This window comes from Plectrocnemia conspersa, unplaced genomic scaffold (genome assembly GCF_051122295.1).
Source record: "Plectrocnemia conspersa isolate PC_06_02 unplaced genomic scaffold, ASM5112229v1 ptg000005l, whole genome shotgun sequence".
NCBI lineage: Eukaryota > Metazoa > Arthropoda > Insecta > Trichoptera > Polycentropodidae > Plectrocnemia > Plectrocnemia conspersa.
This window is the reverse complement of record NW_028277169.1, coordinates 6,370,986-6,396,297: the sequence shown is the minus strand read 5'-3', so window position 1 is coordinate 6,396,297 and position 25,312 is coordinate 6,370,986. Positions and strand designations below refer to the sequence as shown.

Genomic DNA, 25,312 nt, shown 5'->3' with positions numbered 1-25,312 from the left:
ACAGCGTTTTAATGGAAAGACTGATGTTAATTTATTCGTTATTTTTATTTTTAAAATAGTCTAGTAAAGCACATACATTATATCTATAGTCCATGGTCTCCGACTGATCGACCGCGGGACACTTGAATTCTTTCAGATTGAACGACTTGAGACTCTTGATTGTCGAGTTTATCTGATTGTTGTTCCACAATCCATTCAGGTGAATCCAAACCATGCCAATGTTGTGCGAACTTAGACTTTTGAACATTTCCACGCAAGCCATCTAAAAATTAATTAAAAACATTTAGTCAATAAAAATGTGTGCTATTTAACGGAATTAATTTGAGAGATATGTGCATTAAAATATATGCTTTGTTCCATAAAACAAATTGTTTGTAAGGTAAATATTTTGATTTTTTTTCGAAAAAGGGTTCGTTAGAGTCCTTCATAAGGTGTTCACTGTTCTAATGCTCGCTCGCACTTAATCTGTCCAACAGTAATACACAAACAATTCGTTTTATGAAATAATTATCTTATATATTGCTCTTTTTAATTGTCAATAAAAATTATCTTTCATTGTTAAAAAATATTAATTAAAAAATGTTACTAATTGAGTAAATTACCATAGAACAACACCTCAAAGTTGGTAGGTGTATTATTCTGCTGTGTGATTTAGATTCACCAAAGCTACAATGAAATGTGTGGGTCGTGTGAATGCATTGAAGATATGAACAATATTGACTGACACATTTAACTCCTTCCCGGTATGCCCGAGTTTACTCGGATATTTGTTGAAAATTAAAATACTCGGAAATTTGTTGAAAAAAATAAAACGAATATTTTTAAATGTTTTACAACAGCTGCATAGGAAAGGGTGGGTCCGTGCCAGACGTTTTTGAGTCATTTTAAAAAAGTTTAACCCTATTTTATATAGATTTGTGTATCTTAAATTCTCATTTGCCGCGACAATAAATAAGTAACAAAAACATGTGCTCAATATAACGAACCGACTTGAGAAATGAATGCTTTTCTCGTGATCAATTTGATGTCTCGGTGTCACAAGCAGAACATTGAAAATGCATATTTTATTTATTTATTGAAATCTTCCATCGCAACATGGCATACGTTACAACAAGGTAAACACAATCAGCAACCGTGACTTTTTTATTAATTATAAACTATTATTACAGCTTACAATCAATGTCACTATGCACGACCCAGCTTATTTTATCTTAATTATCACAATATTCATCTGTGAGAGATTAAGAAAATCTAGGAAAACTTGAAACTATGATTATCGAATGGAATTATAATTATATATTAATCATTAAATCAGATCTCCCAGACACGATAGAAATTGAATAACACTAGGGTCTATATATAAGATTTGAACCCAGGTAATGGACATATGTTTAGTATGATGGAGTATTTATGCTAGCAGGTGATTTATGGTTACTAAACCACGTGCCAAGGTGTATTCCAGTAATTTTACTGAAATGAAACTCTCGGTTTAATCAGACTATCGATTACTTAAAAAATATATCTGGAGGATTTTTGGTTGTATCTGGATACCAAACCAATCGAAAATACAGAGATAGGTAAATATAAATTTTAGGCAATGCGAGATAAGGGGTGACTCATTGATGGAAATTTCAAGAAGTCATCTAAACTCTTAAGTTTGGGTTCTGAGACTCCGTCTCATCTGTTCGATGACATCCATGACGAATTCGAATCATTATCGTAGCTGAGGACAGACAGATAGTGGCTGCATTAATAATAATAAATAAATATATTGATACAAAAACTATAATTGTGTCTTCTTTGGCACACCACAAATACTAAGATCCGGAATGTATCAATAATTTCATTTTTTCCATAAAAGAGATAGACGATAATAATCGAGGAGCTTTAAGATTGAGATTATCGAATGTCAATTTCAACTTACTTGCAGTGGCTTCGGTTGCTTAGCGCTCAAATACCGGTGAGCTGCATTCATCAGATCGTATATTCCTCGTTCTTGAAGATTGAGCAGCACGCTAACGTCTCCGATGTACTCCAGGATCGTTAACTGTAATTTATACGCTTGAGTGAAACGGTAAGCTGCTCCGACGTCTTTCATGCTGCTGTCTTTCGCCGATTTTACCAGGAAATCGCAGAGCGACGGTATCACTTCACTGAAATTATCGTCGAATTAATATATAATCAAAAAACAATATAAATGCAACATACTCGAAAGTTCTCTTGCGAATAAAATCTTTAGTGACGTAAGCGAACGTCACCAAGAGTTTGAAAGCTCGGTTGATTATCAACGGTTGAGACGTCTCTTTGAATCTATTAACCAAAGGTCCCCAGATCTGATGAACCAACGGTAAAACTTCATCTTCATACTCTCTTATGAAGAATATTCCCTCGTTGATTATGTCAATGGCTAAGAGCTTTTGGTCGCGGTCGTTTGACGGTAGAAAATTTAGGGTCCGCTTCAGCACGGACACAACCATAGTAACGTGAGACGGAGGTGGTTTTCCATCGTTGCTCGATTCTTCTTCGTCTATGAAACAATATTACATTGGGCTCGTTCACAATATAAATTATGCACAATTATAAATACCTTCGTATTCTTCGGGTTGGCATTTGCATTCACATTGAGTGCTCTTATTCACGTGTGTCGTCGAATCGTCCATGGTGTCGACGATGTTGAGCAGTTTCTCGTATTCTTTCAAGTTGTACAAGACGTTGTCGAATTTCACATCCACGGAAGAGTCGTCGGAAGCGGGGGTTTCAACTCTCTCGACCACTTTGACCGCCGGCTCCTCGTCTTCTTTCGGCGAAGGATCTTCTTTGACGGGAAACTTCGAACTTATGTATATGATGAACGCGTAAAAGAGTTTTAGAAACAATACCACATTTGTATGCGAGTATGATTTGCGGCGTTGATCCAAGACCTATAAACACAAAAGATATTAAAAATAAATAATATATATCTTAAAATTATAAATTGCAAGTAGCGTATGAGAAGTTTGTGTCGGCGTAACAAGCATGCGTAACCGTGCAGATGTCCATTAATAGTGACTGAAGCGCTTGCATCAAAATTGTTGGATCCTACATGAATAAAGAAAGGTTGCTCCGGACATTGTCACGAGTAGATAGAGTTCAATTATCGCTGCCAAGATATGTATTAGACTAAAACAAAGATTCTAGTTCCGCTTTACATCATCTGGGTTGTTCAAAGGATCTAGATATATTGGGGACATTGGACTCCTCCCTTTCCCCGATGATATACGAGTCAGAACGCAGCCATACTTTTTCACTTTCATCCGGAACTCGACTTCCAAACTTCCAACTTGGAATTTATAAAACTTTATTCGAACTTACACCAAGTGAAGCTACGCCGAATCCGAATTATTATAAGAACAGTTAAACTTGCAAATAAAATATAATACATACATTTCCGACAATGTTGTACAGGCATGGCAGAACTTCGGCTTCACTGTAACGCATCACTACCAACAAAACATCCAAAACTCCAGCATTATCAGTGATCTGCAACCATTTATGAAAATATTAATATTAACAGCTTAAGGATAGGTCCCGCACATATGCGGGATTTCGCTTGGCGTTACACCAAGGAGTCACATAGGTGCAAATCTTTCATATGACCATTAGGTGTTTTATTTTCTTTACGTTTAGTAATTTATTCTAGTAAAACTATATTTCTCCAATGCGTATTTTGTTTAATTTCTCAGAATTCAAAACAATCCAGCAAAGATGGTATTATGTATTATGAATCATTATTTTCATTCAAGGATGTCATTTGAGAGGGGCAAGTAAGGGCATTTGCCTCCCCCCTTGAATTTGGCCAAAAAAATTAATGCTGTTTAATAAAAAAATATGAATATAAATGAAATCGAAATATTGAAAAAAAACTGACTGGGCAATCTTTGCCCCCCCCCCCATTCCACCTGGAAAAAGCTAAATTGGCGTCCTTGATTCTAAAACAGAAATTCTCTGGTTATCCCTCAAATAAAATGTAAAGAAAACAGTCTCAAATCTATTCTAAAAATATATTTTTAAACGTGTCATTTCATCAGGAATACATTTTCACTGGTAGATATATATTTTTACCAGTGAAAATATAATTTATCTGGCAGATGCTAGCAAAATTATATGATTTCATCTTTATCTACATTTATATACTCACCGTTATTTATTTACATGCTTTATATAAATGTGAATTTTTCAGTAAAGTAAAATTTTCCCTAGTGAAGTCCAAATACATTTTTACCAATAGACACATATTTTTACTAGTGAAAATATAATTTAACTGTTATGCACTAGTGAAATTATATGCTGCTTTAAAATGTCAATGAAAGTCAATTTGACAGTTGCGAAACAAATTAACCATACCCAACTTTCATTAGGTCGAGTGCATAACACAGACAGACACATCTCACATATTTCTCCATAGTTAATCTGCACTTGTTTTGACAATATAATAGATATCCTTATTGATATTACTAAGCACTTCTGATGTGAGAGTATCGGTTAAAGTATATTCAAACCAAATTTTGGTCAATAAGAGGGTGCAAAAACAATTATCACTTCTCAGAAGTCAAAAATTCACGTCAAAAGCAATAAAATCGTGTCGATGACGTCGCAGTAGGAACGCTCGGTGACGAGCGTTCACACTGCGACGGTGTCGACATGATTTTATTGCTTTTGACGTGGATTTTTGACTTCTGAGAAGTGATAATTGTTTTTTGCGCCCTCCTATTGGTCAAAATTCGGTTTAGATATGCTTCATACGATTCTCACTTGTGTAAATCGTAATATTGTTATAAAAGTCTAGATAATAAAGTGTGTTTACTGCGATGGTACAATTTTATTGCTTGACGTAATTTGAAAGGGGGGGGCAGATAGTAGAAATTGCCCCCCCCCCCCACCTATGAATTTAGCCTGAAAAATTAATTTAATGAAATCAAAATATTAAAGAAATTAAATGATGTCCCTGTTTTTATTGTTCAATTTTATTGGTTATTATATTATAAAAAACGGGTGTGAAGTTTAACAGGGAATTATTTTAAGAGATGTTTAAATACATTCTTTGTGCATTTATGCAAGGTAAAATTCCGGATTATTTCTTTGGAATAGGATTCGTTGCAGAGTTAGTCATGGGGTGTTCACTGTTTTGAATAATGTTCGCTCGCACCTAATCTGTCCAATAGTAATACACAAACAATTCGTTTTATGCAGGGAGTGATTTCAGCTATTTTCAAGGGGGGGGGGGGGACCAAAAGTTTCCCAGTAAGTGGTCGATTTTTAATATTTCAATTTCATTAAGTTACATGGTGTTTCATTAAGTGACATGCATTTTTCTGGCCAAATGAAAGCTCTAAAGCTATAATTAGTTTTAGAACTTTCATTAGGTTTGGGTTTGAACAGCAAACTGTCAAATTGAATTTCATAGACATTATAGAGCAGCATATAATTTCACTAGCGTCCATCAGTTAAACTATATTTTCGGCAGTAGAAATATAATATGTATATTCACTGGTGAAAATGTATTTGCACTTCACTAGTGAAAATGTAACTTCACTGAAAAATACACATTCACTGCAACATTTATACATCGCATGTGAATAAATAACGTTAAGTACATAAATGTATATATTACTATGTACGGAAAAGTTGAAATAACATAATTTTACCAGCACCTGCAAGATAAATTATATTTTCACTGGTAAAATTATATATCTACCGGTGAAAATGTATTCCAATATGATTTCACTGAAATGACATTTTTAAAAAATATTTTTCAGGATAGATTCGTTATAAGGGATAACTTGAAAATTTCTGGTTAATAATCAGGGACGAAATTTTGGCTTTTTCAAGAGGGGAGGGGCAAAAGTTGGCCAATCGGTGGTTGTATTTTTAATATTTCGATTTCATTAAATGACATACATTTTTCTGGCCAAATTCAAGAGGTGGCAAATACCCCCCCCCCTGTTCTCTAAAATATATTTATTATTTACCTAAAAAAACGAGAAGAAAATAATATCGTTTGAAAAATAAGTAGTTAAACCAATAAAATGCATATGAAAAAAATGATCATCTCACCTTCTTTAACTTCATATTGACGTGATGAGTGAAATAATCAGCGTTAGATTTAATCAGTTCAGTGATATTCTTTAACTTGAAAGCCTCCGTAATATCACCCAAAGCTCTCATTCCGGCGTAGTGTATCATTTCAATACTACTACCTACGATTTGAACAAATTTAAGCAATAGCTAAAATGGTCTATTTATGATAAAAAAAATGTCTACGAACCGGCTCGCTCCAAAATTAAGTACAGAGTCTTCAGTAGATACGGTTGAAAGTTATCTTTCATGCAAATGGCAATTTTACCGATGCCCTCCGTCATGAGACATATCTGTATGACGTTATTCTGAGCTTGCGACAACGTCTGACAATTATCTTTATCGTCTTCCGATTCGGAGTCGTCATCGTCGTTATCTTTGCCCGTCGGCTGTCTGTAGCTGATATCGGTGTATCTGACCTCGGTAGCTCCTTCGTACAGATCATAAGTCCTCGTCTTGATCCACTCGTGAGGATTGTAAACGGAGACGTCGTACGTCTCCGATTTGCTGGGAGACTTCTCTTTCTTGTTGACCGTCGTCGGCAAGTACCAGTTCTCGTGGTCTATATACGTGTTGATGATGTTTTTGATAAGATGCTCCATCTTAAGACTGCTGGCATTTGGAGCCGTTAGTATCTCGTTCAGGATGAAGATGATCTCCTTCCTGTACTCGTTGTCCAGTCTGTATTGGTCCAGAAGGTAGTCTATGATGAGCTCGACACACTCGCACACGCCTAAGATCTTGCAGATGTCCAAGGCGTTGTTTATGCATGCTTCGTTTTGTAGATATGTATAGTGGATGTTGTAAAAGTAAGCATCGGACGCTAGCGTTTCTACGTCTATATAAAAATAAATAAATGCAGGAATATGTGTCAGAAGATAGTTCAATTTGACTACGAATCATACCTCGTAATGTGCACTTCTCCAATAGCTTGATGTTGCTGCACTCCAATTTGAATATCTCCACGAGGATGATAGCGAATCGGTTCATGATGTGCCTGCACGTGAGCAGCTGCGTCAGTCTCTGCGGGGAGGTGCGCGAGTCCGTCATAAGTCTCAAGTATCCCTTGAGCAGATGGAGGCCGCACAGTTGGAGGTCAGCGTCCAGTTTGTTGAGGTAACGCGGCAACTTGGTCAGCACCGTGTTAAAGTTTTCCTCTAGGACGTCGAGAAGGGGTTTCCGGCTCGTCTTGTAATTGTTGTCGCTGAAGTGCAGCAGGCCGCCTTTGCTCACGGACGATATCTCAATGGCGTCGTCTTCGGACAGGGCTACGAGCATCTCCAGTAAGTACTTCATAGATGGATTCATGTTTCTGGATTGAATAAAAAAATATATATATATTATATACAAAATTATATTAATTATTACATTTCGACTTTGATTATTTTTACAAGTAAAAGGAAGGTTGTTAAAAATGTTAAAACTTATGAATTTGTTTTATATATACAGGGGTGTGACAAAATAATTGAACCAAATATTATTTTTCATATTTTTGTAGTTTCTAAACACCTTTAATAAAAAAAAAACAATATTTTCACACATTTTTAATTTAAAAAAATATTATCTAGTTACAACTCCTCCCTCATTTATTACTTAGATTTTACTACTTTTTGTATTAGCATGCTTTAATCATTTATTTTACATATTATTCGGTTTTTGTGGACTTTTCAATAGAAATTCAGAGGCTCTCAATATTTTTTATTCATTTCGTACTCTATAATTTATTGGTATTATTTTCTATAAAAATCATTTATATTAAATCAAATTTAAAAAAATATTACATAAATATAATGTTTTTTATTTATTATTGTTTTAGTTATACGTATATGTAAATATATTATTATCTGTGTATCTTAAAACAGTGAAGGATCGACAACCGTACACGTACGGTGACACCACTCAAAGGGGTTAAAATTAAAAATTGTGAAGATTATAAATAATAAATAATAATGTTTCTTTTAAACTTTCTTTAGAAATAATTCACGATCAAATTATACTATCATCTTCTGTTTAAACAAAGAGCTCTTTGATGGTAAATATATGGCTAAAAAGAATTATGCCTTGAAATATTTTTTTTCTTAAAGTATAAACATTAATTCATATACGGCAGCACAAAACGCTTTAGTTTTTGTGGATAGATACTACCGAGCCCATCGTTCAACATCAGAATTTGTAAAATGTAGTCATCAGGTCTGCTAAGATTGGGGGAGAGGAAACTACAGTTGTATGAGATGTACCTACATACTGATGTATTTCAGGTATAAGTTCCTTTAGCCCTTTTTTATACATATTATACAAGAAATAAAAGGAGCGGAACATTGCCTTCAAAAGCACACTTTTTCTAAGTAGTACTTTCACAATAAACATTATTATTCAAAGGGACAGATTGTAGTTTTTTTACGTGGCTCCGTTTGTGTTAAAATTTGTTTGCAAATTATTGTTGACAATCTTGCTTTTTGAACGTTTAAAAAATATTAGACATGAGAGGAAATATTCTACGAATGTAAATTAGTAGCAGTAAATTTAGGTATTCTGTCTGAAAATTCAGATCGAATAACTAAGGAAGAAGCAAAGAAATAACGAAAAATCAACAACAGCACCAGCTGAACATAAAACTTGATTGTATTATTGGCAATTTGACAATTAGATTTAATGCAGCAAAATAAATAAATAAAATATTCAGTCTCATGTGATTATTCCTAAAAGAAAATTTAGAAAAAACAGTCTCAAATCTATCCCGAAAATATTTTTTTAAATATGTCATTTAAAATCATATCGGAATACATTTTTACCAGTGAAAATATAAATTATCAGGCGGGTGCTAGTAACATCATATGATTTCAACTTTTGTATATGTAGTAATATATATATTAACATACTTATCATTATTTATTTACATCTAATGTATAAATGTTACAGTGAATGTGTATTTTTTGGTAAAGTTATATTTTCACTAGTCAAGTCCAAATATATTTTCACCAGTAGATATATATTTCTACTAGCGAAAATATAATTTAACTGATAGGCGCTAATATACTGCTCTAAAATGTCTATGAAGCTCAATTTGACAGTTACGAAACGCACATTTTCTGTTCAAACCCAAACCTAACATAATGAAGATTCTAAAAATAATTATAGTTTTAGAACTTTCATTAAGTCCAAAATACATACGAAGCCAACTCATCTCTCAGGGGAATAAGAACGGAAAGACATCGCATCTCACATATTGCTCCATAGTTTGTCTGCATTACGATATTATACTATGTTTTAAGAATATGATAGCTATCCTTACCGATATTACAATTCACTTCTAATATAAGAGGGCTGATCAAAGTAAATTCAAACCAAATTTTGGTCAATAGAAGAGTGCAAAAACAATTATCACTTCTCAGAAGTCAAAAATTCACGTCAAAAGCAATAAAATCGTGTCGGCGCCATTGCAGTGGGAACGCTCGGTAACGAGCGTTCCCACTGCGATGGCGGCGGAACGATTTTATTGCTTTTGACGTGATTTTTTTACTTCTGAGAAGGGATAATTGTTTTTTGCGCTCTCCTATTGGGCAAAATTCGGTTTAGATATGCTTTATTCGATTCTCACTCGTAATATTGTAATATTAGTAAATATTTTTAATAATTTTTAATGCCTAATTAAAATATTTCGCATAAAATATGTCGCAACGGTGGCTAATTTTTATATTTATATGTAGCATAGAAAGGGTTAATTCGTACCCGTTATTATTTATTCAATAAATTATATTGCAATACTAAAAAATATATTAAATCCCATTTTTGTAATTAAGCCCGGAATCATTATTTTCCCAGGGTCAGGATTTGCTCTCATAAAATACATGCGCAGTGGAGTAGCGAAGAGGTGTCCGGGGGGTCTGGACCCCTCCTTGCGGAGATCAGCCGGTGATTTTATGTTAATTAAATATAAATTACAAAAATTATCTTGCCTTTTTTCTTGACAAAACCCCCCCCTTGACAAAATCCTGGCTACGCCATTGCTCGGCGGCCCTAATAGTCACAACCCGTCCCGTGGATTACCAGCAGCGGACTAAGCGGGAAGAAATTACTCGACCCGTTAGTAGTGTTCATATCAAAACTCCAACAAACAGTTTTTGCGTTTTTTTAAAAAATTAATAAAAACGATTCATTTCTTTTAATTATTAATTCAAATTAATTGATAGAATGAATTTTCGCACATTGAAAATTCAGATGTTCAAATTTTAAAATTGAAAGTTCATTTTATTATAATTGCACGATGAACATTTTTTATTTATAATTAAAAATAAAAAATTTTTGCCAGGAATATTCTATTCTAGTGTAAAAATCTGATCACAATATAAAATACCTTGGACAATAATTGACTATCTCCGAGCACATCAAAGCTGCCTCTCTGCGCACTTTCTCGTGCGGGTGATACTGAACCGGAAGCAGCCTCTTCATTAGCAACGTCAGCTTCTCGCCGGCGGTATCGTACCAGTCTCTGTTCCTCTGAGCCTTCTCCAGATGCTTCTTCATACCTTCGACTCCTTTGGCTCGCAATTTGATTCCGAATGGATCGGGTTTCTCCACCGGAGGCTTTGATTTTTTCATCTTGTGATACTCGATGAGCTTCAAAAAGTCGTCAGCCTTCACCGGTTTGCTGATTCCGTCGTTCTGGTCCATCATCGTCAAGCACAACACTCGACTGATGGTTCTGATCGCCAACTGAAATTATATACGTATATAAAAATAGCAGAATTCACACCGCATCGTATATTTCTTTCACTTACGCAAGTTATGGCGTGGCCTTGTTTTTGCTCCCCGTGAGCGATGTCTTGCATCGCTCCCAACAGACCCGGCAGGAAGAACATGAGCACGTCGCCGACGCATTCCGCCAATTGCTTATTGAAGAACGGCGTATGCAACTCGTCTATGAGATCATCGTGTAACGTACAAATCGCCAAAATGCAATGAATGGACGCTAATCTGCAAGTCGTAAAAATATTTTGTAATTGTATAGATGCGATAATCGCCTCGTTGTCGAATCTATACTGTACCTTAATGCTCTATATTGGACTTTTCTCGCCAACTGTACGCAAACGAATATACCTTGACCCAACTTGGTGGCGTTCGATCTGGTGTATAACTTAAAACGTAGCTCGTTTGGAATTCGGACTGTAAGAGTAGTGATAGTTCTGACTACGTTCAACGTAAAGTCTTCATCTATCGCAGCTAAAATTGTAAAATTACATTAATAAATAAGCGAATATTAGATTGAATAATAAGATATTCGTCACTAGATTCATATATAAAAAAACTTGGATATCTTTCCCATAAAATGCATGTTTTTTAAACACTTTTGCTTTGACAAAATATACTAATAAAATAAAATCATTTTTAATTACAGTTTTATGATTGATTAGGATGCCTAGTACAGTAGAAGTAGTATGTTATCAACTTCTTTTAGAAATGATGCAGATATTTCATTCATTTGAATCCATTTTTTTGTAACCACGAAAAAGTTCCAAAATATTTCTCTCAGGGGAAAATAAGCGGAAGAAGTACGGACAGATGTCGCATCTCGCATATTGCTCCATAGTTAGTCTACACTTGTTTTGAAAATATCGTGATGATTAATTAAAATTGAGCCGTACACATCTGGTATTGAAAATTCATTGTATAATGATCTATTTTCAGCTCATAGAGAATATCTTATGGCTATTTAAAAATATACATATATTATTATGTATTGAAATAAAATAAAAAAATAATAATAAAAACTTTAATAATATAATATTCTTGTATAAACTTTGAATAATTGTATTTTCTGTTAATTTAAGCCAAACCTGATATTTTATTTTCTTTCCTGAAGCCGTCTATTCATATTTACACTGTTATGCTAAGAGTTTCCTGGTAGCTGTACAAATATGGAAAGTAATGGAGGGACGAGATAACTCGTAGTTGGCAGTCAACGTGTTAATGTAGTTGTTTATTAGAAAATTGATTTGTATTAAACGTAAATGTGACCAAATAATGCCTTTTTTATTTTTTAAATCATTTTTCATTGATTAATTACCAGCATTTATTCAAAGAAGAATAGACCGTTGGAAGACTTATTCATAGCAGTGTATAAAGCAGAACACTGCTGTACTATTCAGAACTACAGCTTCGTTTTCGATTTGAAAATTAAAAGTTCAACTCGATCTTCAATACGATTTGGACACTTTAATCCTTTCACCGTGGCTGATATTTTTGAGTGCCATTTTTAAATTTGTGGGGGACACATATTCATGCTATATATTTTTTAAATATTATGGTTCAATAAGTTTGAGCGATTTACAGCCTTAAATTATACTAAATAAGCATATTATTAGGTTCAAAGGTTTATGGTACAATGAGTATTGGCGATTTTCTTGATGACTTTTATAAGAGCCATCCGTGGTGAAAAAGTTAATGAAGTGCTTAATAAAAACATCATTAAAAAAATTATTTATATAAATAAATAAATAAACGTATGCACGCTTGTTTTCTGTGAAATTTTATTCAAACGTTTTGCTTAGAAAATGCGTATTCCTCAGCGAATTAAATTGCAAAAACGCCTACAGAATAAGTTTATCGTTTAAGATTTTCAATAAAAAAGCGTTTGGTTGAGCTGCGACACAGGTATGTCTATCATAACTAGTATCCTGTTTTCTGGTTGTTTAATATCAATCGTGTCTCAGAAATGAGAAATATTTTAAATCTTACTCTTAACCCATCCGTGCCTGTGGGGTCTATTGACTCCCCCAAGTTTTTGGTTTTTCTCAAATAACTTATTTAATATAAATCCTATTTGTCCCAAACTTTTTGTATTTGTCAAAAATAGTTTAAAGAATAAATATTAAAAATAATCATTGTACTTTATTATTTCCAATCGCGAGAAAAAAATAAAATCAACTCTAATCGCTACTGTCGCCGTGTGATTTGTATACCTGAGTCAGTTTTTAGAGAAATTCGCCTACTAAGAATTTCGCGCGGCGCCCCCTCCACGCGGTTTCTTCAACGCTTTATCGCAAACTACACCGTTACCCAAAAAAACATACAGTACGAATTGAACCGCCAAATTCGATAGTTATTGTTAATTTATTTCTCACGTTACTTTTAAAATTGAAAAATGGCTGATCGGCTTGTAACTGCCGAAGAGTTGCTAAGAATTTTGCAAGATTCTGACGAGAGTGGTAGCGAATACGATAGCGATATCGATATTGATAATACATTTCAAAAAAGACATTTCTCCCGTAAATCGTATCGAAGTTGAAGCGTTTATAGGCATCCTATTATCTTTTGGAGGATTAAATGGGGGTAAAATACAGTTCAAAGAATTATGGACAACAAACGAACTGTTCAAACAATATTTTTATTCAGCAGCCATATCTAGAGATAGATTTTCGGTGCTCAGATTTGATGATCGTTTGACCAGAGAAGATATTTTTTAATAAATGCATTTTATTGTACTCACGTGTACATAATCACAATTTATAGTTTATTTTTCCGAGCAGCTGCAGGTTATTTATTATATGTATTCATATAATATTTATTACAATTTGCCGAAGTAACTGTGGCTACATACTCGTTTACATATACATGCATAACGTCCACCAAATTTAATCGATTTGAATGATTCGCTAGCCAATTCCTTCAATTTTTATAGCCGCAATCAGGGAAATATTTCGCCCTCTAACTGTTGGCAAGGACACGCATGCCAATGTAAAAGGGTTTATTTAGAAATGAAGTCAAATTACAGAAAATAAAAATACGATGTACATAAATAAAAAGTACAAGACACTAAAAATGTATCTTACCATTAACCATTAGATAATATGTGATTACTGAGAATTTAAAGATTGTCAGATTAGTAAGATTATATTGTATTTTTTTCTATCCTGTTATAAGGAAATCATAACATATTTTTTTTGAGTAAATATTATCTCCCGTCAGATATTACTGGCTCACTGGAAGTACCGAATCTCAGAAATGACACATTTTTTTAGAAAATGGGAATTTTTTCGAGTTATTATTTTAAAATTATTAGCACGATACACATAAAATCTTATGGATATGAATTCAGTTTGCCTGGAAGATTTCCCATTACTGTGGAGAAAATTACAACGGTGAGTGAATATTTGATTGCAATTGAATTATATATCAATAAACTCATATTAGCAAAAATGTCATTTCTCACTTTTGTAGATAATCATTTGCACAAAATATCACAATTCGAAAGAAAGGTGTGCTTGAAAAAAGTTTTTATAAATTTGAAATTAATATAAAATGTTAATATATATGTATAAAATAAACATATTTTTTAGTGTTACACTTGAATTTTTTTGTGTTTATAAAATAAATTTGTTTTATTTTTTCAAATTTTTATTTTAATTTCAAAATAGTATTTATATATTGACTTTTTTTGTATAATAACAACATAAATGTTGCAACAATTTTTTATTTCAAAAATTGAAATAATAAATAAATAAAATACTTGTTTCTTTTTTTGGGTTACTCCGTAGTTTTATGTACCGAGCGCGCGGCAGTCACTCGTATACCTGCAAAGCTAGTCTGCAGCGAAATCTCGGCGTTTACGTCGTCACTTTTTGCGTTGTAATGATTAATTTAAAAATCCTAAATATTGACCAGATGATGAAGCTTATCATGAATAACAAATTTTATACTTAGAATTATCCATTTTTAAATATATTTGATGAAGAATTCATCAATATTTTGACTTGAAATGTTTGGGGGAGTTGAGCGACCCCATCGGATGTCGTTTTTCATTTCGAGGCACCGTGACGTAAGGGTTAACAATGATGACAAATTATGTTTTGCTAGCTTTTTCTAGGGTGACATTAAATAATTATAATTCGACTAAATACATATGTAAAAATAATTAGCAGACTATGCCGGTACAAAAAAACATTCGTTTGTTTTACAAAGTGAAACAAACGAACGGAATGGTCCGTTACAGTTTTAGAAGTACATTATTGTGAATTTTTTGCATTTATTGTTTTGAAACGCGAGGTGGTTGTAAATATAAATATAAAGACAATTTTGTCGAGAAATATCGCTGTGTAATTTGACATATGAATCCAGAATCTGGTCGGTACTCACTCGTTTCTAACGAATCTTTATCGAAGATTTGAAAGATCATTAAATAAAAATACTTAAAATACATTTCTACACTATCGACGTGCGTCCTGGAGAAAATATCGTTGACCACGCACACCATGGCCATGCGGAGCTCCATGGATCTGAGGAGAAGCGGAACGTAATAAAGACTGTTTGTATGTATAATATTTTGCAGTATAGTTACTTGATGAGGTGGTGTTTTCTCAGGTGCACCGTGAACGGGAAGAGAATGAACGCGTACACCTCTTGGAGGATGCACGGCTTCAGCCCCTTGTATTCCTTGGCCAGGTTCATGAGACTAGTCTTGGAGGGCGAGTTGAGGAAGGCGTCGCACAGCGGCTTGAGCCGAATGAACGCGGCTTTCACTTGAGACGGATCCATCTCTCGCACACAAAGTCTACTGTTCAAAGTCGTTATGTACGCGATTCGGGGCGGTGTATAACCACACTTATTCCCGGCCGTCAAACGACGACGGCGACGGCGACGGCGGCGGCGGTTCCTCCGCGGCTCTTCCCTCAACGGGCGCTCACGAGAGCTCGGCGCCGCGAAAACCGCGAAACGACCGCCGCACTGTCGCACCTTGCATGTTTATCTGTCATTTTTTAAATGACCACTCGCCGCGCACCACCTCACCTTAGGGACGCGCTCTTGTAATGCCAAATTTAATCGGTTACAAAATATTTTTTACCGACTGCGTTTTCGCACGTGGGGTCATACCGAACGCTATTAAAAAAACATTAACTTCATTCGTCATTTATGAAAAAACCTGCTTAATTATTTAGCAAAGTAGGCAATAGTCACACTGTGAAACAAAGAAGTCGCCTAAATGTCATTTCATTATATAAAAATAAATCATTTTTATATTCATGTAGTTGTAGAACGCCCAAAAAGTCTACAACAATTTCACGACTTATATAGCAGGTATATGGTCAATTCTTGATCTCTTATAGTGTTGTAGCTGTTGGACAGAATAGTAAACACCCTATGCTTCGTTGCAGAGATTTATTCATTTTCTGACTTGGTTATATGAAAAACTTGTTATAGTTTGGTGACGGGAGGTGACGGGTGGCACTTAGACACAGATTGAGCCGCTGCAGTAGTATTTTATTGACGGTTAGTACAATAGTTACATGTTTATTTACAAGTGTGAGCGGACGGTGTACGAGGCACGCACCATCGTGCGAACGTTCCAGGGCTGCCACAAGAAGAGTGTCCGTTACGCTACTGTTAGAATAGTTAACATTTATTTTATTTTGTGAGGGCCTATTCATGTATAATATTTATTTTATTATGACAAATGTTGACGGCACTCTAATAACACTGATGTGTAGGCGGCAGAGGGCAGCATATTATTGGAGAAGTTGACGGAAGATCAATGGCCGGCGGTGCCTCGTCCGTCAATCATTTCCACCAGCATTTTAACATGTAAACTAAATACTTCTAAATAAATAGTAATGCAGTGGCGAAATCTGTGTCTAATTGCCACCCATCACCACTCGTTCGCTAAAATTTCATTAAATTACAATATATCCGCTAATCCTCCGGCATCAGTTACACAACCAAATAAAATACAAATACATGGACCACTATTTTTAACGGCAATGCTATTCATACACTTTACAAGAGAAAAAATTAGACCCTAGAAAATTAGAATATGACATTTCGCATTTAGAAATTAGTAAAAAATGGCATTTAGTTCCAAGAAACATTACCGAATCGCAACTATCTCATTGGCGTAATGTATACATTCTGTAGATAATTTGTTTAATTTATGAACGAAGCAACGGGCTTGTGGCAAAAATGTTCTAGTCAGTGGTCATTATTTAATATTTTGATTTAATTGTGATTTATATTATTTGCTAAATTTAAGCCAAGCAGAATCATCTACCTAGAATTCGTTTTACATATATTCCTTTGACAATGCAAATATCAATCTGGTCAGGTAGTTATTTTTGATCAGTTGGTCAGTGTGTCGGTTATCACCTTAAGTTCTTTTCCACAGCCGCTTTGTACAATTATTTTTCTATATTGTTTGTTAGTATTGCTCCTCATAGAGGATTTTTGCGTGGTATTGAAACTTAAACTGAAGTACCAGTGAAGCAGACAGTGTTTTTGTGATTAATTTCTAATATTATTCTGTGTATATGGCTAACGGAGCCTTGTCTTACATTGTAACATTAGCAAAATAATTTAATACAAAGTAGAAGTGTAATACATTCCAAATTTACACGTTGCACTGAAAATAAAACTTGAGCATTTTGTTGCTACTGACGTTTTCTGTAGCTCTGAATTAAATATTTTTAAGCTCATGTTAAACTATAATATTATTATTTATGTTAAATATATTTTATAATAGTTCATGGCCGCGAAACGAGCGTTTTGGCGCTACTTTTAAATGTCTCCTAAACGCGAACTGTCACTTTAATTCAATTAAATGTAAAATATTGTCGATCGCTCTCGCGCTTCGAACCGATCCGCCTTCAATGTATATATAACGGTACGTCGCCCGCTTCGAAAATGTTAATCGGAAGGAGCCGATTCGCCGTCAAAAAGGTCCTCCGTTTTGTGAGGTTAAGTCACAATTTTTCCGACCCCTTCAACCTCCAAAACATGCAGATAATCAAAACTTTCGACAAGACCGTCGACCCGTCTTCCAAGATATACCTAGAGACGCCAATGAACGTCAAGATCGAGCCGATAGACTACGAAAAGCACCCCGAAGGCGACCGCTTGATTCTCAATCTGTACAGTCACGTCAAAGAAACGTCATCAGCTTTCACCATCAAACAGACGGCCAAGAGAGTGGACGTGGTCGGCAACAACGCCCAGCCCGACTCGGACGCCGTGTGTATCATTCAAGCTCCCGTTAACGCCAGTTTTGACATTCAGGCTAGCGGCAATTCTAGCATTTTGATCGACAAGATGCACTCCGAAGAGTGTAACTTGAAAACCACATCCGGAATGGTGAAACTCAAAGACATGAAAGGAAAAAGTATCAAAGTCGTCAGCAACGAAGGCCCCGTCGTATGCGAAGGAACCATCTTTGCCGAGAAAGTCGACATTCGGACGGATTCGCACGGAGACGTCGCATTTCAACATATCAGATCGTCGAACTTGAAGGTTTCGACCAACGGAGGCGATATATCTACAGATTCGTGCTACTCGGACGAATCGCACTTCACTACCGTAGTCGGAAGTCTCAAATTAGGCAACCTTCATAGGAATTGCGTTATAGAAATATTAGAAAGGGGCGATTTAAGCGTCACCGGCTTCGACGGAACTATCAAAGCTATTCTGAAGCGAGGAAACGTTTACATACAAGCGTCTAAATTGGCGGACAAAAACAGCATATTCGTCCACGAATCCGGCCTGGTGGAAGTCAATCTATCCAACGTGAAAGACGATATGACTCTGATCGAATTGATAGCTAAGAAATTGACGGTAGACGAGGAGATTTTAAAGCTGGGTAAGATAATCGAAGATCCGCAACATCAGAAGTTTCGATTCGAAGACGAAACCGAACGCCCAGACGAGCACGAATTGTACGTGGAGTGTCGGAACGGAAACATCGAACTGAAACTGTCGTCTTGGAAGGAGATGTTGATTAGAAAAGGAATAGAATTAGACAAGTCTTAAACGGGTTTTTGCTTTTTTGCGGTTTTCTCGTAGCAACTGTAGGTCGCTTCTTAATAACACTTTTTTTGCTTATTCGATAAGTATCGTCAATGTGTCTCTCGCGGGAGATATCTAATTTATAAGGCATAGTGTTCGTTGACAATAAATTCAATGTTTGTAATTTTTACAAAGCCAATATTACTCTTTACTAGTATTGTACATAAGATTCGATTCGGTTAAAATGTATATTTATTATTTTTTTCTCATAGATCGTAGTCGAACATAAGCTACGTTTTAAAATAAAACAGTAAGACAGTAAGATTTAATTTGTACATATTTTTGTAGCAAATGTTAAATTAACATTGTAGGCGTTGTACAGAAGAAAACATTTCATTTGTTGTATTATATATTATTTGTTATTATATCTAAGAAATAAATGCGTTATCATGATCGTGCAAAATGTTTTTGTTATTGTTTTATATTGCTCCGAAGCATTTTTCTTACAAGGAATAATATATTACATCACTGACATATTGTATTGAATTGTTACGAAGATGTTATGTCTAAAAATATGTGTTATGTATTGGATAAATGTAGACAGTCAGTTGTGATTAAACGTTTTAACTATTTTCAATTTGACTTTTTACTTTATAAGACATTCAGACTCTTACGTTACTTTGTATTCCTCACACAATAAAGTAATAAATACAATTTAAAAATAAATATACATATTTAAAATAAATAATTTAAATTAACATAAAAAAGTAAAATTTACATTTTTTTCTGACTCCCATACTTTAATAAATCTCTCCTTTTGTTTATGGTCAATATTTAGGCCATAATAATTTTTAAAAACAATACCAGTTTGACTTCAAAATTAATAAATGATTAGATTGGAATAAGTTTATAGGATATTTTGCATAAACTGTTAGAATATGTATTAAAAACATATAAAATTATGAACAATAATTACACAATCTGAATTTCTATCAAAATTTTCTTTGGACGACCATTTTAAGCTCCAATTTTAGAACCCACATTTAAATTTAAGCAATTATTACTTTACGCAGTATTCTATTATGTATATATTAATATTCATAAATTCAGATTGCTTTCAAAAAACTTTAACCCCTACGTAATATTTTCAATACAACTATCAACAAATTAAATACACAATGATAATATACATATGTATGTAGATATTTTGAAGAAAATCTATGTATGTAATTATTATTTGTCATATTAGCTTGGGAGAAACTTTTAATCATGATTTTTTGCTTTTTTCAACTAGATTTTCATAAATATATACCTACATACATATATCTTTTTTTTATGTCATGATCAACTGTCAAATTTTACTATAGCCAAAATTTTGGCCATAATCAGATAAATTTTTGTGTGATTTTTAAATTATTGGTATGTGCTACGGCAAAACTAAAATTTTAAGTAATGCGAGATAAGGGGCGACTCATTTGGACTCAATTAAAAAAATGAAAGATACAGTTATTTCGGTTACGAATGCTACAAAAGAAAAAGATACGGATTAATAGGATTTACCTCATTTTTAGGCATGAACCTAAAAATTAGAAGCTATGTTGTTAATCCCGCGTAAAATTTCAGCTGGAGCTACTCAAGGAAGTTTTCTTAGGCCGTTCCTCTTTATCTCGATACGAACGATAACTCAATAATAAATAAATACGCGTTTAGTTCTTACGGTCTTAAACCAATCGCTAAATAACAAAAATCTTTTGGACTCTTAAGTAAATATTTTGAGAGGTAGAAAATTAAAATCTACCGAATAAAAACGGAAGCAAATATTTTTACAAAGCATAGACAAACTTTGGCGCCACCTCTCTTAAATGACTAGGGCAATGACAAAAAATGGAAAACAAGCGTTAAGTAATATTTTTTATAAATTATAAGTCATTCAAAACAAAGCTGTAAAAATAATATATAGTACACCTTTTTATACTAATTTAAAATAAAACAATTAAGGAACACTGTCATTTTTATAACAGAAAACATTATAAAAATATCTTGCGAAACCGCACTAACCCACTAATCTCGTGTTTCGGTAACTACGATAAAAACAACCTTAAATTAAATATAAGCACAAAATGACAAAACACATATTGCTTTAGATGCTAAAGACATATCAATAATTCCAGTTGTCTAATGAAATGTACTCAACTTATCACTTAATTTATTGCTATATTTTTGCTTAAATTGTTTTATGTTCTTATTTTTTATTAAATGTAGCTAAGAACTAACATGTAAACATGAAAATGGTTATAAGCCAGTAACCTGTATATTATATAAATAATTAGTATGTCTATAGAACTATTTATATTAGTGAAATAAACGTATTAAAAAAATGACAATTTATTGTATAATAAATATATTAATAAATCAAATTAGCAAAAAAACTTTTTCCTCATACTTTAATCTATTCCAATTATTATAAAATGTATTATCATTACGCTAAAAAAATATTTAATAATACATGTGATACACAGTTAAAAAAATATTGAGTTGAAATTTAGTGACTAAACTTCATTATAAAATTTCACCTATTTTGGCCATTTACTCAAAATTAGCTAGCTCATTGATGACAATAATGAAATAAAAGTATTTTCATCAAAGATAATTGATTACCTTTTTTACAATACTATATGGTTTGATAAATATCACCGGTGAATCAATAACAAATATAGTTGATTTCAGACTTTTTATCAAATATATTTTATTGCATATTTATTTTACATCATTAATATTACGACTGAAGCCATTTCTGCATTTTACTTACTATAAAAAAATATATTCTAAGCCCACGCCGGTCGAGATTAGGCCGGGGTCATAGTACACCCGACGATAGTCGGTACATAAGCGGCGGTCGCGGCGGCGACCTCTCATTCGCAAGATATCTCAGTGGACGTAACATGTCCGATCGGCCACAATTGCCAGTGCGAGTTTGACATTGCGAAAAGCACAATCAACATGCCGGCTTCAGCCACAGACAACTTCTCCCAGTTCATCCGCTCCAACACGGACCTATGCGGTAACATGGACTTTAAGATGGACGCCAGGAGCAGATGCTGCAGCGTCTCTCACGGCTCCACTCCCCAATCGCCTTCGTCTCCTATGAACCTATCGCCGAGATCTTCGCCTCCGATGTCCACGCTGCGCAGGAGTCTATCCAGCACTTTCTCGCTCATACCGGAAGAAGAGTTAGAATCCATAGAACGCGAGAAGAGCAGATCTACTCTGTACAAACTCTTCACCTGGTTCCCCTTCTTGCTGCTCAACGCGATGCGCTCGACGATCAACGCCATATTCCAACCGGCCTGGGGACAGATGCTAGTCGTAGTGCCCACGCTCTGGATTGCGGCTTGGCTCTGGATCTTCTGGAAGTTCATCCAAATCCCCTTGAACGTTTTAAAGTGGATCATCGAGCTCATCACCTTGCCCATTGGCGAAAAACGCAAGAAGCAGCGCACAGTCTTGATCAGCGGCGGATCTACGATCCAAGCCTTGCATCTAGCGAGAAACTTCTACAGCTCCGGTGCTCGCGTAGTCGTCGTAGAGCTTCAAGGATGCTTCAATCTGTCGAAATTCTCATCGTCGGTGGACAAATACTACACCATAGCGAAACCGAATCCTGACAATCCTCATAAATATGTTAAATCTCTATGCGAGATAGTCAAGCTGGAGAAGGTCAATTATTATATACCAGTGTGCGCCACTTCTTCGGCGTACTTCGACGCAATAGCTAAACCTCATCTAGAGATGATGGGATGTTCGTGTTTCGTGCCTAATCTGAAGGAAGTCACGCTCTTGGATGATATTGCTGAAGTGATGCATCGATGCCAGGCTATGACCAAACCTACTCCTCTGTACACTACGGTCACTTCGAAAGAAGAAATCGACGCTTGGTACGACGTAGAGATGCCTAAAGGAAAGAAGCACTTCATGGCGAGCGCCGGTCTCATGGGCATAAAGGAGAGGATCAAGTTCATCATGCCGTCGGATAAGAACAAGTTTCATCTGACCAGAGAGATCAGCGACACTAAGCCGTGGGTAGTAGTGCAAGACATGAGAGGCGATCATTTTTTAACGTGCACGACGGTCAAAGAATCCAAAGTGTTGGCTAACGTGACCTGTAAGATCGACCCCAAGAACAGAGGGCTGACTCACGAGCACAATAAAGAGATAGACATTTGGCTGAAGCAGTTCTTCGCAGAGCTCTGCGTGCAGACTCCGGTCACGGGACACGTGACTTTCAGATTCGTAAGAGACGAAGTGACCGGTTTGATCTTACCTCTGGGCGCTAAGATTGGAGTGTCTCTGCCTTACATATGCTACACTAGTGCTCATTCAAAATTACTGTGGAGGCCTTGCCCTCATTATAAAAAATCTGAAAACATGTGGATGAAGGAGGCTATTTTGCAGCATCCCGGAATAGAAGTAGTGTCTAAGATCATCGGTAACGTGCTGGATAAAAGAGAGGCTCTCTTCGCGTATTGGGATCCTTTGCCTTACTGCGTCTACTATCAGATGCAGCTTCCTTTTTCCAGTCTGTTAGAGTACATTCAGACTAGAGAGAGGAGATTGAGCGGCAGTTCCGGATGTTCCAACACTGACTACATTCAAAAATGCTCTCCGACGGCCAAGATGGTGACCGCTTGCTCTTGATCTTGACCGTAGACCATCAAGGAGAGAGAGTCCAGACTTTGAGCAGCTCTGCCAGCATTTAAAACCTCACCGAATCTTTATTTATAACTACTTATTAATGTAACTAGTCATAAGATTGTACAGTACAAACGTATTTTTAAGACTATGCGTATTATTATGATATAATAAAAGTGAAAATGATAAGGAAAAGGTGGTTTAATTAAACGAGACATAAGCCAGAGACATCGCCAAAATCGCGTGTTGCGTAACTGTAATTTTTGTTAGAAGACCTTAGCATATCGACTATACAAATTTTCGATACATATATATAGAGATTGACCTCCGAAAGGCTATCGCTGTTTTTTTTTTAATAAATATTTTCTCGAGATAATCCCCGAAAATAAAGTAATAAAATCTGAAAACAATGGAGGAGGTCAGAGGGTCGTGATCGATCGGGTAGATAAAGACGGAGGTGAACTGCGTGCGCGTCAATGGAAGAGCTGCTCTCGCAAATGTTGCGAGATCTTCGTTCAAAATCCAGAGTCCACCAGACGAGACGCCGTTTTATTTTTCTCGCTCCGCTTGCTATATCAAAACAAAAGCATTGTAGATAATTGAGATGGAGAGATAGCAGCGCTTCTCAATGCGAGTTCCGATTTTTATTTCATATTTATACGTTCGCACGATAAACTGGGTTCAAAGTTCATTGCAATATTTAAAAAAATAAAATATTTGTTTTACTTTAAAGTATAGATCGCTCATAGTTAAATCGACACGTGTTTATTAATTTTAATTTAATACGAAATGATTTTATAATACAAAAATAACTCAGTAAATAATATTAAATAAATCTGGTATAATCCAGAAATGACGACTGTTATAGGCGTAATTAATAATATCTATAGTTAGAATACTGTTGAACGATAAAGTAAATAAATATATAAATATTTATTTATTAAAAACCATTAACAGGGTGTTCCAATGCGCCATAATGATCTTAATAAAAATATTCAAACATTTCATACACACTAAAAAGAGACGTGTACTATTTAAAATAAATTATTCCAGCTCCTCGTAGCTTTGGCTGAAAACATATTTGTCTTTGAAAAGTTCATTCAGTGGTTTCATAAATTATAAGATTCCTTAACAGAAGTTTAACTACTCTTTCCATTGCGTGCACCACTGCCGCTACCAGTACTAAGGCCTTACGAAGCCAACCCTTATGGGCGGACACCCAGCTTGTGACGGCCGGATGAGCGAGACCCACCCTTGTAGTATAATATATTTTATTGGAGTTTCAATAGTATTTCTCCCGAGCGCACGGGGAAACGTGCTCTCGTTGGTTGGCCTGCATTGCGTATCATCCTTGTCACAACACCACCTCCCTGGTCTTCGAGAGGTGTGTAAAACCCGACACAAAAATATTGATGGTCTCCAGCATCACTGATTAATTTAAGCGGTGGCGTAGCTAGAGCTTGTGCCGCTCGGAGCGGTCCCAAGATTTATATATACAAAAATATAAAATACATCTGTTTGCAGACGACACTTTAATTTACTGCATATGTTAAAGAAGTTGTGATAACTTAAATAACGAATTAAGTATAATATAAATATGGTTTATAAATATTGAACTTGAAGTAAATGTATGTTTATTAATTAAGAAGCTATGTAATATAATGCCTTTATTTACGAGTTAAATTCGCTCGTGATTCAAATTACTCGTATGTCAAATCTGAAATGAATTTGATTGTCATTAATCTAT

At 34.9% G+C, this 25,312-nt stretch overlaps 3 protein-coding genes across 3 annotated transcripts; 2 read left to right on the top strand and 1 right to left on the bottom strand.

The window, feature by feature from the left end:
- Window positions 1–26: 26 nt before the first annotated feature.
- On the bottom strand, window positions 27–15,919 carry Tti1 (Telo2 interacting protein 1). Its single transcript, XM_088187201.1, has 13 exons — window positions 15,449–15,919; window positions 15,247–15,386; window positions 11,160–11,334; window positions 10,893–11,088; window positions 10,469–10,827; window positions 7,020–7,426; window positions 6,305–6,952; window positions 6,094–6,236; window positions 3,424–3,519; window positions 2,588–2,921; window positions 2,209–2,527; window positions 1,925–2,153; window positions 27–262 (listed from the first exon to the last, which is right to left on the bottom strand). The coding sequence occupies exons 1-13, from the start codon at window positions 15,643–15,645 to the stop codon at window positions 32–34; spliced, it is 3,474 nt and encodes a 1,157-aa protein (XP_088043327.1). The 5' UTR covers window positions 15,646–15,919; the 3' UTR covers window positions 27–31.
- A 1,694-nt stretch (window positions 15,920–17,613) lies between these two features.
- On the top strand, window positions 17,614–19,513 carry LOC148234714 (protein FAM185A). The gene has a single exon (XM_088185915.1). It carries the CDS (start codon window positions 17,782–17,784, stop codon window positions 18,898–18,900), a length of 1,119 nt encoding a protein of 372 aa, XP_088042041.1. The 5' UTR covers window positions 17,614–17,781; the 3' UTR covers window positions 18,901–19,513.
- A 2,251-nt stretch (window positions 19,514–21,764) lies between these two features.
- Window positions 21,765–23,760, top strand: LOC148234713 (uncharacterized). Its single transcript, XM_088186001.1, has one exon. It carries the CDS (start codon window positions 21,877–21,879, stop codon window positions 23,569–23,571), a length of 1,695 nt encoding a protein of 564 aa, XP_088042127.1. The 5' UTR covers window positions 21,765–21,876; the 3' UTR covers window positions 23,572–23,760.
- Window positions 23,761–25,312: the final 1,552 nt, after the last annotated feature.